This window comes from Fusarium poae (genome assembly GCF_019609905.1).
Source record: "Fusarium poae strain DAOMC 252244 chromosome Unknown contig_3, whole genome shotgun sequence".
Taxonomy (NCBI): Eukaryota; Fungi; Ascomycota; class Sordariomycetes; order Hypocreales; family Nectriaceae; genus Fusarium; species Fusarium poae.
In genome coordinates this window covers 225,642-237,697 of record NW_025408661.1, presented here as the reverse complement: position 1 = coordinate 237,697, position 12,056 = coordinate 225,642, and the positions used below count along the sequence as shown (strand labels likewise).

The 12,056-nt window shown below is 46.2% G+C and overlaps 3 protein-coding genes across 3 annotated transcripts; 1 reads left to right on the top strand and 2 right to left on the bottom strand.

Moving 5' to 3' along the window:
- Positions 1–4,439: 4,439 nt before the first annotated feature.
- On the bottom strand, positions 4,440–5,715 carry FPOAC1_013698 (uncharacterized protein; the record flags this gene model as incomplete). The annotated part of the gene is made up of 2 exons (XM_044858039.1): positions 4,440–5,153; positions 5,338–5,715. The coding sequence occupies 2 exons, from the start codon at positions 5,713–5,715 to the stop codon at positions 4,440–4,442; spliced, it is 1,092 nt and encodes a 363-aa protein (XP_044700863.1).
- Positions 5,716–8,141: 2,426 nt separating this feature from the next.
- On the top strand, positions 8,142–8,988 carry FPOAC1_013697 (uncharacterized protein; the record flags this gene model as incomplete). The annotated part of the gene is made up of 2 exons (XM_044858038.1): positions 8,142–8,207; positions 8,290–8,988. 2 exons carry the CDS (start codon positions 8,142–8,144, stop codon positions 8,986–8,988), a joined length of 765 nt encoding a protein of 254 aa, XP_044700862.1.
- A 521-nt stretch (positions 8,989–9,509) lies between these two features.
- FPOAC1_013696 (uncharacterized protein) lies at positions 9,510–10,891 on the bottom strand (the record flags this gene model as incomplete). The annotated part of the gene is made up of 4 exons (XM_044858037.1): positions 9,510–9,831; positions 9,888–9,965; positions 10,076–10,608; positions 10,706–10,891. The coding sequence occupies 4 exons, from the start codon at positions 10,889–10,891 to the stop codon at positions 9,510–9,512; spliced, it is 1,119 nt and encodes a 372-aa protein (XP_044700861.1).
- Between the last annotated feature and the right edge of the window lie 1,165 nt (positions 10,892–12,056).

Genomic DNA, 12,056 nt, shown 5'->3' with positions numbered 1-12,056 from the left:
AAATTAGAACTGCGGCGTTACGGCCGGTTCAAAGTTCAATTCAATTCATCGATTGAAGTTGCGAAAGACCAGGGTTAAGCGGGTCATATTAGTCATCAGATCGCAATAAGTCGTTTTCTAATCGCTGCTGCAGGGACAAGCGAGGCTGGGAAATGTGGCGACGAGTAGGGATTGTGATGTTTGAGGATTACCGGTATAGGGCTAGAAGTCGGAAAAGAATGTAACGAGACTTAATGTTGTGGGCCCTATGAGGCGTATCCTCCCGGGCGGAATAAATTCATTCATTCATTGCTGACGAAAACTCCTACACTCAGCGCTCATCATATGTCAATCAAATCAACTTTGGCCCCGAAGTTGATTTGATTGACAGCCCTCGAGCTCAAAGTTGATTTGTTTGATTTGATTGATAACTACCCTTTTCAATTCCGTGAGTGGGGACCCCAACCCGAAGTCATCCCCCTCGTGTACACCAACACTCAGCTACCCACCCAACTACCTAACCTTACTCCGCCCTGCCTGACCCAGTTCTTGAGGCATTGAACATGTTCCAATGTATCTGCGCCCATAGAGAGCCTCTGAGAAGTCAACGTCAGCTTCGCTAGGCTGAATTGTCTCTCACAATCGCTCGCCATCGCTGGAATAGCAAAGACATCCAGGGCAAAGCTGCTCAGTGAAGGAAACGAAGCCCTGTGGTCTCTCCACCATTTGATAGCATCCTGCGTATCCTGTGGCTCGAGACGGAGGTACCTTTCGAGCTCGCCGACACTGCCACCCGTCGCAAACGCTTTCTTTGTCTTGCTATTAATCCACTGAGTGTACTGATCATCCTCTTGACCCATCGTCCTTGGCGCTGCGTCGTACTTCGTTGTTTCCTCGCACAGTCCCTGGTTCGCGTCGTACCAACGGGTGAAGTAATCCTTGATTCCAGCCTTGGCATCACGAACCCAAGCGAGTTGCTCCTCAGACACCCAAGTCGCCTCTAACCAGCTGATCCCGAACCTCGGGTGAAGAATGATTGCTGCCGCAAACAAGGGAGATTCTCCGAGCTTGTCATAATACTCATTCAGCTTCTTCCACCCGTTGTTGACAGTGAAGTAAATAGTGTGGCCGTAAATAAGACGATATCATATTCAATATCGTATTGCCTGCACGGTATAAAAATACCGTGCAGTGCAAGCAACACCGGAAACCGTGTAGTACAGTGCATGGTCGTTCAAATATCGTATAAATATGATATCAAATATAGTACAAATACTATGTAATTAGATCAATATGAGGTCTCTCCCCATATATGAAGCAGTATGAAGATCCCAATTTACAGAACTTTTTACTAATGAAGTGTAACCTGGTTAGGACGTTGATCTGCACTCGGCTGATGCCGATAGTAATAACACCACCAAATAATGGCCTCGCTACAAACTCCTAAGTGTTTGAGTATGTAACAAGCTCGACAGCTCTCTGAGAGCTTTCAGTTCTTCTTTTCTTTAATATAATCGATTTGTTGGTTCCCAAGAACACTTCTGAACGAATAAGGCCTTTGCCCCTTACACGAAGCGTGTCAGCTCCTGAATCTTTCCCTACTTCATCAACAAGTCTTATTCTACGAAATAATGACTTCTCAGCGCCCAGGCATTAGCGTTTCCTTCACGGCTACATCATCCCAGACTTCCCTAGCCCCTGATTCGTCGGTTATCAGCGACAACGGAGATTCTGATGTCGGAGAGACATCTATTTCACCGTTGTTAGCCTCTCAATTTAAGAAGAAGCGTACGTCGAAGATATGGGATCATACGCCCTTTGGAAGGAATCAGATCGTCCGTAATACGGAAGGTCAGATTATATGGCGTTGCAAGTACTGTAAAGGGAAGCCTGCCGAATATCTCGAAAATGGAGGCACGGCACACATCTACAAGCACCTTAAATCTCACACTACTCTCGATATATTAACGCCTAATGAAGAAAGGGCTGCTAAAACACGGAATCACCTTGAGGAAGCCTTCTCACGGATGTCTCAGAACACGAATCCCCTCAAACGCCGTCGACACGATGACGAAACGACAGATCTTGACGCTGATAAATTTGAGCAACTGTATGTAGAGTGGATTGCAGACTGCGGGATTGCACTTCGTATGCCAACAAGAGAAAGCTTTCGAGCGTAAGTGCTCTAACATACTTAATATTAATGGTTCATATACTAATCTTATGCCCTTTTAGCTTGCTCAAATTCCTCAATCCTGGAGTTCTCTCGATTTTACCTACATCACATCAAACGATTCGCGAGTGGGTGGTGCGAACGTTTGGGACGCAAAAACGACGTATACGACAAGTTCTCCAATCAGCTATCTCAAGAATACACTTCACCATCGATATATGGTCCTCTCCAAATAAGCTTGGTATCCTTGGTATTGTTGCACACTTCATTGATAGTAATGGCGAGCTGGTTTCATATTGTGTTGCTTTACGAGAGGTACATGGCAGGCATTCAGGAGAGAATCAGGCCCATATTGTGATGAATGTCGTCGAGGACTACGGAATTGTCACCCAGATTGGATACTTTGTTTCCAGACAATGCAGACTCGAATGATACGTTGATGAACTCTCTACAGAAATGTACGTCTCTATCCATTTATTGAGAGAACAATACTAAGGATTAATAGTGTTGAATGAGAGGCACAATATCATATACGACGCGAAACATCACCGCCTTCGTTGTAACGGTCATACCATTAATCTAGCAGCGCATGCGTTCATGTTCCCAAAAACCGCACCCGGCGAAGCCCCTACGAAAAATCAGGTTAAAAAGGATACTACGAACGAATATATCAAGCCTTCAGACGCTGATATATTGAAGTGGAGGAAGGCTGGTCCTCTTGGCAAGCTCCACAACATCGTTGTCTTTATCCGATGTAGTCCACAACGGATACAGAGGTTTAAAGAGATCAGTGAGAAAAAGGGTCTTCTTCGTGACAACGATACAAGATGGAACTCAAAGTACTACATGATTGAGAGAGCCATTGAGCTCGCTGATCAAATTGATTACTATTGCTCAAAGGAGAAGGACCTTAAGCTTGATTCGCGTATGTTATATACCCAATTGAGAGGACAACACTAATAGTCTCTAGTTTCCGAACAAGACTGGGCTGAGCTGGAAAAAATTTGCAACTTCCTCAAATCATTCACCGATGCCACCAAGGCTGCAGAAGGTCACGCGCATGCAATCGATCGAACGCTACCCATAATGGACTTCCTGCTTAGCAAATTTGAGGCTGCACAAATCGAGTACGCAGATGACGCTTTTATGGCGCCTTGTATTGATGCTGGATGGGCGAAACTCGACGCATATTACACTCTTACAGAGCGGTCATCTGCTTATGTTGGAGCTATTGTCCTCAGCCCTCATCGTAAGTGGCACTACTTTGACACCGCCTGGGAAGAACATCCTGAGTGGATTGAGAGCAATAAGACTGCCGTAGAAGATCTCTGGAAGTCTCGTTACGCACCAGTCGCCAAGTCAGCGGAGTCGTCAGCCCAGTCCTTGGTTGAAAAGCCACTAGCGAAGAACTCGTTTCTGGCATGGGAAGACGAACATGAGGATTCCGAGCTTCCTACCCTATTCGACGAGTATCAGAACTATATATCAGCCCCAAGAATCAAAGTCAAGGATGTACGAAGGTGGTGGCTTGAGGATACACAACAAACGCTCTATCCAAACCTTTCCAAAATGGCGCTGGATCTTTTGTCAATTCCTGCGATGTCTGCTGAGCCAGAACGTCTCTTCTCCGATACAAAAATCACCCTCCAAGATCGCAGGAACAGGTTAGGGATTGATATAATTGAGGCAATTGAATGCATAAAGTCCTGGTCGAAGACTCACAACTTGGCTTGGGTTGACGATGCTGAGCTTGTCTTAGATACAGCTATCATTGGAGAAGGTGAACAGAAGGGGACTTCTAACATTATACCTGATATTACGAGCAATAGATAGTATGCAAGCAATTCAAACTCACAATGCTTGGATCTGTGGAGTTTTCTTTTGACCTCTAGATCTACTTCATTCTCACACCTAAGCAATAGGAGTGACGTTAAATTGGTCAACTATGTAGCTTAAGCAAACCCTTAAAATACGCGAGCGGGATCTAGGAAAACGTTTTCCCGATCGTTCTCGTTATCTGGCAATAGTATAATCTTATATGTTGGCTCTGAATAGCTTCATCTTGTTACGGTCCGCGGGACGATCTTGAAGCTCAGCCTTACTCGATTTGGTTAGTTTCATGCTTAGGCCATGTGGCTCTTCGCACGCCGTGCGATATGATATTACGATACGATATTACTTAAATATAGTGGAATACCGTATGCCGTGCAGTGCACCGAATTCCTAAACAATCCAGTGCAGTGTGGCGCTGAAAAAATATCGTATACGGTATTTTGCACTATTTACTTCACTGGTTGTTGATTGATGCCCGAATGTAGGCTCGATGGTCCGCTGGTAATGTGCTCTTTTGCGACGTCTCGGACGCTGATCGTTTCTCCGCCGTAGAATAATCAGCCCGAGAATGCAACGGTAAGGCAGATTCTACGAATATCGGAGGTTGACTCCGCTGTGGTAGCGCGTAAACCTCATCCTCCTCAAAGCGGGCAGGGAGACGGCGAACGCGGCTTGGCCGACCGTTGGACTCTCGGAAATTTGCTGACGCCGTTGCAATCCGCTCCGCAGCATCCACTTGAGTTTCTCCCATCGTCTCCTCCGTAACCTCACTATAGAAGGCCTTCCAGTCCTCAAAATGCTCCAACAGATATTCCATTCCTATCACCACCTCCCACAGGCGTCCATGGCTGTCACCTTTACCCCAGCCTTGCGTCCGCATCGTCTGAAGGTATATGGGTTTGAGAATCTCGTTGACTTCGCCAAGAACCCGCCAGTCTTCGCTGGACAATATGTCCTCCGCCGGGATCCGTCTTGCCCCGTCTTCCTCTTCTTGAGTTGCAAAGATAAATGCTCTGATATCTGTCTGCTTTCGAAAAGCCCTCTCAATCATCATGTAAGTGGAGTTCCACCGCGTTTCGTTGTTCATGACAACCTCGAGCTCGGCCGTGGATTCCTCGCAGAGCCGGTATTCCTCGTGATCCTGCTCTCGGGCAACTCGCTTGACTCGCTAGACTGGCTAGCTGGGGTGATCCGGTGAGCTCTACGCAGGTCTGTCAGCTGCTGGGTATCTTGTCAATGAGATTGAACAGGATAAGCACAGACTTTCGAAGATGGTCCGCTGCGGAAGACGTGGCTTGCACCGAAAAGAACCCCGCTGCGCCTCTCATATCACATCAATTGCAGCACCAGACGTGACCTATCGGTAGATCCTGATAGTTCAGTTCGACAAGGAAGGTTCCATGCGACCTAATCCAGCTCTTCCTGCCCTTTGCACCTTTTAGAGCCAACAAATCCTCTTGGACGAAGCGACGGTTCTTCCAGGTAATCTTGGACAGATTCTCAATGGTCGGGTTGGGAGGTAAAGCTCCAACGGCTGCTTCTTCCAACTGCTTGGCGACCGTTTTAGGCTGAGACAATCGTGAGAAGACGGAAGAAGGAGGTGTAGGGCAAGGTGTCAATCTTGTTGGCGGAAAGCCAGCTGGCGACGGGGAGAGTGGCGAGTTCGACATCCTACTGGTGAAATGGAATAGAAACCACGTGTAGAAGGGATTATTTCGATGGCGCGACATGGTTGGAAAACGCGTTCCACATGGGTCATGCGTTAGATCACGATAGCAGATACTTAGCTTTGCCGCTAATTCCCCCGCTATTTGAGAGTAGACTTCCATCTGCGACTATCTAGTGTAGGGTAGTGGCTCGGGAAGATCTGGATTTTCCCTCGAGATTAGACGATCACATGATGCATATGTAATATGTCAATTATTTCAACTTTAGAAATGTGTGATTTGATTTGATTGAAAGGAAGAATTCGACGGTTTGATTGATTTGATTGGGGTGATTGATTGATTGAGTTGACATATGATGAGCGCTGCCTACACTGTTGCTTTAGGTGCTGTCTGTCTTGCTTTGACTAGAATATCCATATTTGGCAACGGCGCCAATGCTATAGCTAGCACGGTTCTAGCCTTAAACAGTGTGAGATCTGTGGAGGAGATGAGAGCCATATAGATATGAGGCTTGGAATTAATCGCGAGCCGTAACCCGTCATCACATCTCACTTTGGACTGCCAGGCATCGCCGTAAGCACGCTCTTGCGCCCACATCGGCCCCTAACAGTATGAGGCTGGCTCTCTACAGCCGATTCAACTACTCGAACGACCCGTAATCCAACCTATCCAACCTATTGCAAAGACCAAGGGCCAACGTGCATGAGTTGTGATCCCCATTCCTCCTTGGGAAGATCATGGATTCGAAGTTCAGTCTCGCAATGTGTTGAATGTTGGAGGGTTCACCCTCAGCTTTAGGATTAAGGTTTAGGATTAAAGTTTGAAATCCTAAACTTAGATCATAGGACTTTCATCTAGGACTTTCATCTAGGACTTTCTAGGACTCAAGTCCTAGAAGGAACCAGCCGAAGATATAAGGTCTCAATAGTCTTTCGATTTCGAGAGGATGGAGAAATACACACAATACACCTTAATACAGGGAATTTCAAGTTCAGTTTTAAAATTTCGATCTTCGATTTTTGTTCTCGCCCGCTAAAATAGTAACGTGATTGATTAGTATTGGAAGGGAAACTGAACCTGAAAAGCACTGTATCTGACACAATGCTATAGCTTGGCACCGAGAGTGATGATGGCCATGGCTTGGATTAAAGTAGTCTAGTGAGAAATATCTGGCTGTGTGTTGCCAGCTCCCCATTTTCGGAGAGGTACGTACATAGGGATACCAAAATATAAAGGACAACGCACGTCGTGCTCTCACTTCATTCAATGTGCTGCCCGTTATCATATATGCTCCCGAAATCCCTATCTAGCTCCACTGATGCCTCTCGAAACAATCACGAAACTGTTCCAACGTTTTACCTCCCAAACAAGGACGCATGATATGCCAGATACCACTAATATAACTTACGGAAGAGTCCTCAACCGGCCTTCTGTCACGCGAAGAGTTATGAAAAGCGCACATCAAGTTGGAAGGAAAGTCCCACCCCGGCGCAAAATTATTATTCCCAATGCCTCGGCCTTGGAAAACCGGGCGGGAACAGAGGGAAAGTCGGAGACAGATTCTCAAGACGCCAATGCCGAGACTTTGAGGCGGCACACACGCCATCGCGTACCAACGGACCGTGCTAAGGGACTCATGAGTAATGGGTCATGGGATGTTCATTTACGGACACCATCCAGAAAACGAAAGAAACCAAGAAGAATACCAGCAAATGGAACGAGTAATCCAAATGTACGTAACTCGGAAGACGCCTAACGCATGTCTAATACCATTGCAGAAGACCACGGCGAGATCCTCATATGAAGAGACTAGCACTTTATTCAGTCAACCTCGGAGTCAAACCTCGAATAAAGACGACGATGACTATTTTCCCACCATTGGTGAGCTTTGCCAAAGCATTCAGGATAGAGCGAAATCATCGGGAGCTAGTCAACGATAGCGTATGAAATAAAAGATAACGAAGGTGCTTCTCAAAACTTGATATAATTACTCTGAGGGTTTAGTGGCCTATATCATGTGGAAATGTTCAAGGTTGAAGTTGAGACGTCTAACATGTTCCGTCCTCCTGATTTGTTCCATCCTGGCTGTGCAGGGCCTTGCTGGAACCGGTAACTCGACGGCCCGCTCCCATAACGTCCACGATATGTCGGTAGACCTACCTTCGAACACTGCATCATGGGTCTTAACGTACATTTACGGGTCGGACGCGGGTTTATGGCTCATTCCAGGTTATAGTATGACGCCAAAAACGGATCCGATCAGAAGTTGCTACATTCAATTTAATACTCTTGCACATTGTAATATATGGACGGGCGTGTGAACATTGCTCATGCCATAGATAGTCTTGGCTCTTTGTACTATTAAAAAGGTGATGAGGAGTTTGTAAGTCCTAAGGGGACTTCTTTCATCACGTAGCCCGACGCTTAGGAAACTTGGTGCTTTGAGTGAACCTCCCACCGTGATACTCCACCAACTGTAGGAATTTAGGATGCGAGGCAACGAACATCTGGGACCATTCTCCCAACCGGGGACTTGTATACAAAAGTTTCTACAGGTGAGGAGTGATGCCGAAGCCCTTCATCGATACCTCAATAGTGCCCTCGTCCGGAGTTAGAGTTTCTGACGCATTTTGTTAGCCGCTGTCAGTAATTCGCAAGGGCGAAGAGATGCAACTTCCGACCGCCAACGACAATCTCATCGGATCGAGAGACGGGATAACTCTTGACGACATCTACGATATGCCATCAGACGACCGCCGCTCCTTGTTTCGCAAGTACCTAGTGAACAAGGACAAACCAATCCTTGTGCAAGAGCCTATCGCTTGGTCAGATGACGAGAGCATTGGAATGTTTCTCCGCCTGAAGAAGTCCCTCGACGACGAGTCTAAGAAACATATTCTACTAGAAGCTCGACGAGTGTTCTATGAGGAGAACTCATTTGTACTCCTGTTGAGCGGACTGTCTCGCTTCTTGGACGACATGCTTGGCGATTGGGAAGATGCTGTTCCGGTCGAGATGCTAGTTCGTGATCTCAAAGTGAAAGTGGAAAGGAACGAATGTCAATGCGGAAATTTATTGGATTACATCCAGCGACTAACCTATTTTGCAAAGATGCCTCAACTACAAAAGATCGCGTTCGAGTGTTATTCTCCGACAGAAAGTGCAGACCAAGATTTGTCTAATGACTGGAGCACCCTATCTAGTCTCGACAGTAGTAAAGGCGATAGCTTGAACAACCCCACGGACGATGATGACAGTGCAGACTCCAATCAGGCTTCAACGTGGGGATATTTGGAAGACGATGCATGGAGTTCAGATGAAGGTGTTGAGGGTTAGTTCATGTCTGAAAACCTGAAAGCACCAAGGTGGGTCTCTGCGGTCACTGCAAAACGCAGATAGCTATTCGGAAGCGTAACAAAGCTGTAAAGTTCCATATCTAAACTTTCTTGTGTGCTGTGTAATTATATGTGAGGCTACGTGCTAGATGCAAAGCGACAAAGATCATACTTATGGAACCTCATGAAAAAGAAACAATAGAGGTATTTCTTCGATCCCTGTAAAAGCTGATATGCTTTCAGCACTTGTTCTCTGCATGACCGAATGGGTGATTTGGCAGTCTCATAGAGCGTTCAACGCAAGTGTTTCCCTCGACCTGTCGGTTTTCTAGTTTGATCATCGTTCTCTATCGGCGTTCCGGATATCATAAAAGCATACACTGCATCTTTCGATTTTTTGAAATCAGTATTTTATTCTCTCTTAACTTCCCTTTCCGTGCTTCAATCTAACTTTCTTCGCCTCTACCTAATTCCAAAGGTTGCAAAAAAGACTTGGTTAATAAAAAGGCACCTTGACATTTCCTACGTCTTTATACCCCGATTCTGCTGCCAATCAAACTCGAAATCGTTCGTCCTACTATATATCGCATGATCGTCGGAATTGCCAGTAAACTGCCAGACAGTTGTTTCGACGAGAATAGTGTCGCGATTGTGATGGGCGGTGTTTTTTTGTTTAAAGCCTCCCTCGATATCGACTCGATGGCTTGCTTTCTCGTCGCCTGCCCGTCCAAGGCTCGGTGAGGAACGTCTCGATCTCGCGAGTTTTACCAATGACCAAATATTTGGCAAACATCCCGCCATGATTCCCAAAGTCGCCTCTATCACAGTCCATTTGGCGACATCTCTGCATAGAAGTAAGTGGTCAAGCAAAGGGGAAGCTAAACAAATTGGGTAGCTTACACTGTTTCGTAAAGGAAGTCGTCAGTGAGTTCCAACATCTTGATATAGGGGATGCGGACAATCATCGCCACACCGGCTCTACCATATCCGGGTTCGTCAGCCACGCATTAAAAGGCAAGATGCCGCCCATCAGGATGTTTATCCTTGCACTGTGAAAGACAGCAGATAGGAATTTAAATGGTACTCACAGCACCCCTAAACTAGTCAGGGCTTGAATTCCAAACTTAGTCTTCCAAGGCAACGACCCGTTCCATAGGCTCGTTATAGGTACCAGAGCCAAGACCCAGTCGGTGATAGCCAAAACGATGCTAAGGACTATCCCAGCAATCGGCACAATGTTTTTGTGACATTTCTCACGCACAATGTTTTTGTCAGATTCCTCAGGCACCGTGGGGCGCCTGAATTGACCCCAGTAATAACCAACAGGGGAGCACTGGAAAATGCTGGCAAAGAAAAACGCAGTCGACGTAGCCCAGATGCAGACAAGGCATAAATTCAAAGTGGTTTTAAGCGAGGGACTGTTGACGACGTAAACGCGGCGGAGATACAGGACTAACGACGTTTTGACGGTGCATGAAAGTGCGGCGTATAGTATTTCCCCGAAATACCATGTTTGGAAGCCTTTGACAATTTCCGCCTCGGTCAAGTTATCCGCATGCTGCCCGATTCCGCCTCCGACTATCCCTTGTACTATGATGGTAGCCTGAGCGATGTATATAAGCTGCGAGAGTGATCACTGTCAGTGGTATCCTAAACATGCTCCAGGGATAAGAGAGCTCATGTAGAGGATTACAGTTGAACACGGAACGTAAGCTTACCACCGACATATACATCAACTTGTCACCCAGTGTATGCGGCTTCTCAACTACTGCAACCCTCTTTTTCTTTTTTCCATTGATATACTGCGCCCAGAACCGTAAACACGCTGAGAGGCACACGAGTACCGTACTGCAAATCTGAATTATGAATAGCTCCAGGGCCTTTTCGCTGGTATTCCAAGTCATCTTTTAGGCCGAGATAGATAGCAGCTATACGCAGGTCTTATGATATCAATCCCGGTCTGACTTTCAGTATATGACTAATGGATGGAAGTTCGGTTTTCCTTGCATTACGCTTGCAATTATGTATCAGAAGGTTGAATTACCACAGAAATAAAGTTTGATTTCGAAATTCTTATAAGGCAAGGTTACGTTTCTGCCAGCTTCAATACCATGATCTTATAGCTCTCCTGCAGGCCCCGTCGAATACAGGACAACAATCTTAACGGAGTTGCATCGTCCCTTATTCGCCGTTTCAACCTCTGTCACCTTGAGTTTCTGCTGTTATTTTGGTGTGAGTAAGCACGGTGAGAATCAGTACAGCTTCTCGCGGTCTCAGCTACGACCTGGTACTATATGAATGAGTAGGGCGAATTATTTTATTCTTTCGAATTTTCAGAATAACCACAAAGACGCCAGTCATAACACATGCTGATGTGTGCACTATCTAAGGATGAGGGAGATTAGGTGCCTTCGTTATCGATTTGGAATACAGTATTGAGCACTTGCAGCTTCCTCTCCAAAAATAACTGTCGTTTATAAACAAAGCCCCATATATGTAGCCCAAGTATATTTTCACACTGTGTACACTCTTCCCCCGGAACAAAAAGGGCGAGTCTTGATGTACTTACCTGATTGATGCAAGCTATGGTACTTATTGTTCATACTGTGGGCCTGTCTCCACTTCCCCAGATTCGCGACCCAGAACTCCAGGCAGCAGCGGTACTTCTAAGTACTTCGTTTGCTCAGCCAGAAATTGCTTACACACCCATAAGGCGGCCAAATTCTGACCAAACATCTGCTTATGAGGTAGAGCTATGTACCCGGATAGCCCCACCCTAGACTTTACAAAGAGTATGTTTTTTTGACGGGAAGGTGCAAGTGCTCAATACTGTACGTCTTGTCCAGACACAGTAGTGGTGTAATACTGTACTATCCTTTTGAGTGGACCTATTTGGACCAGTCCATGTGTATAGGAAATCGGCCAGTCTTGAGCGAGCTTCGTACTTGGTCAGAGTAGAATGTTCAGATGCGCGGGGAAAGACCAACCAGTAGCTGGGCTTCATATGGCGTCGGCAATATTCGACGTTATTGACAACCGTCCACCGCCGTATATTGGCGGTTCCAGATG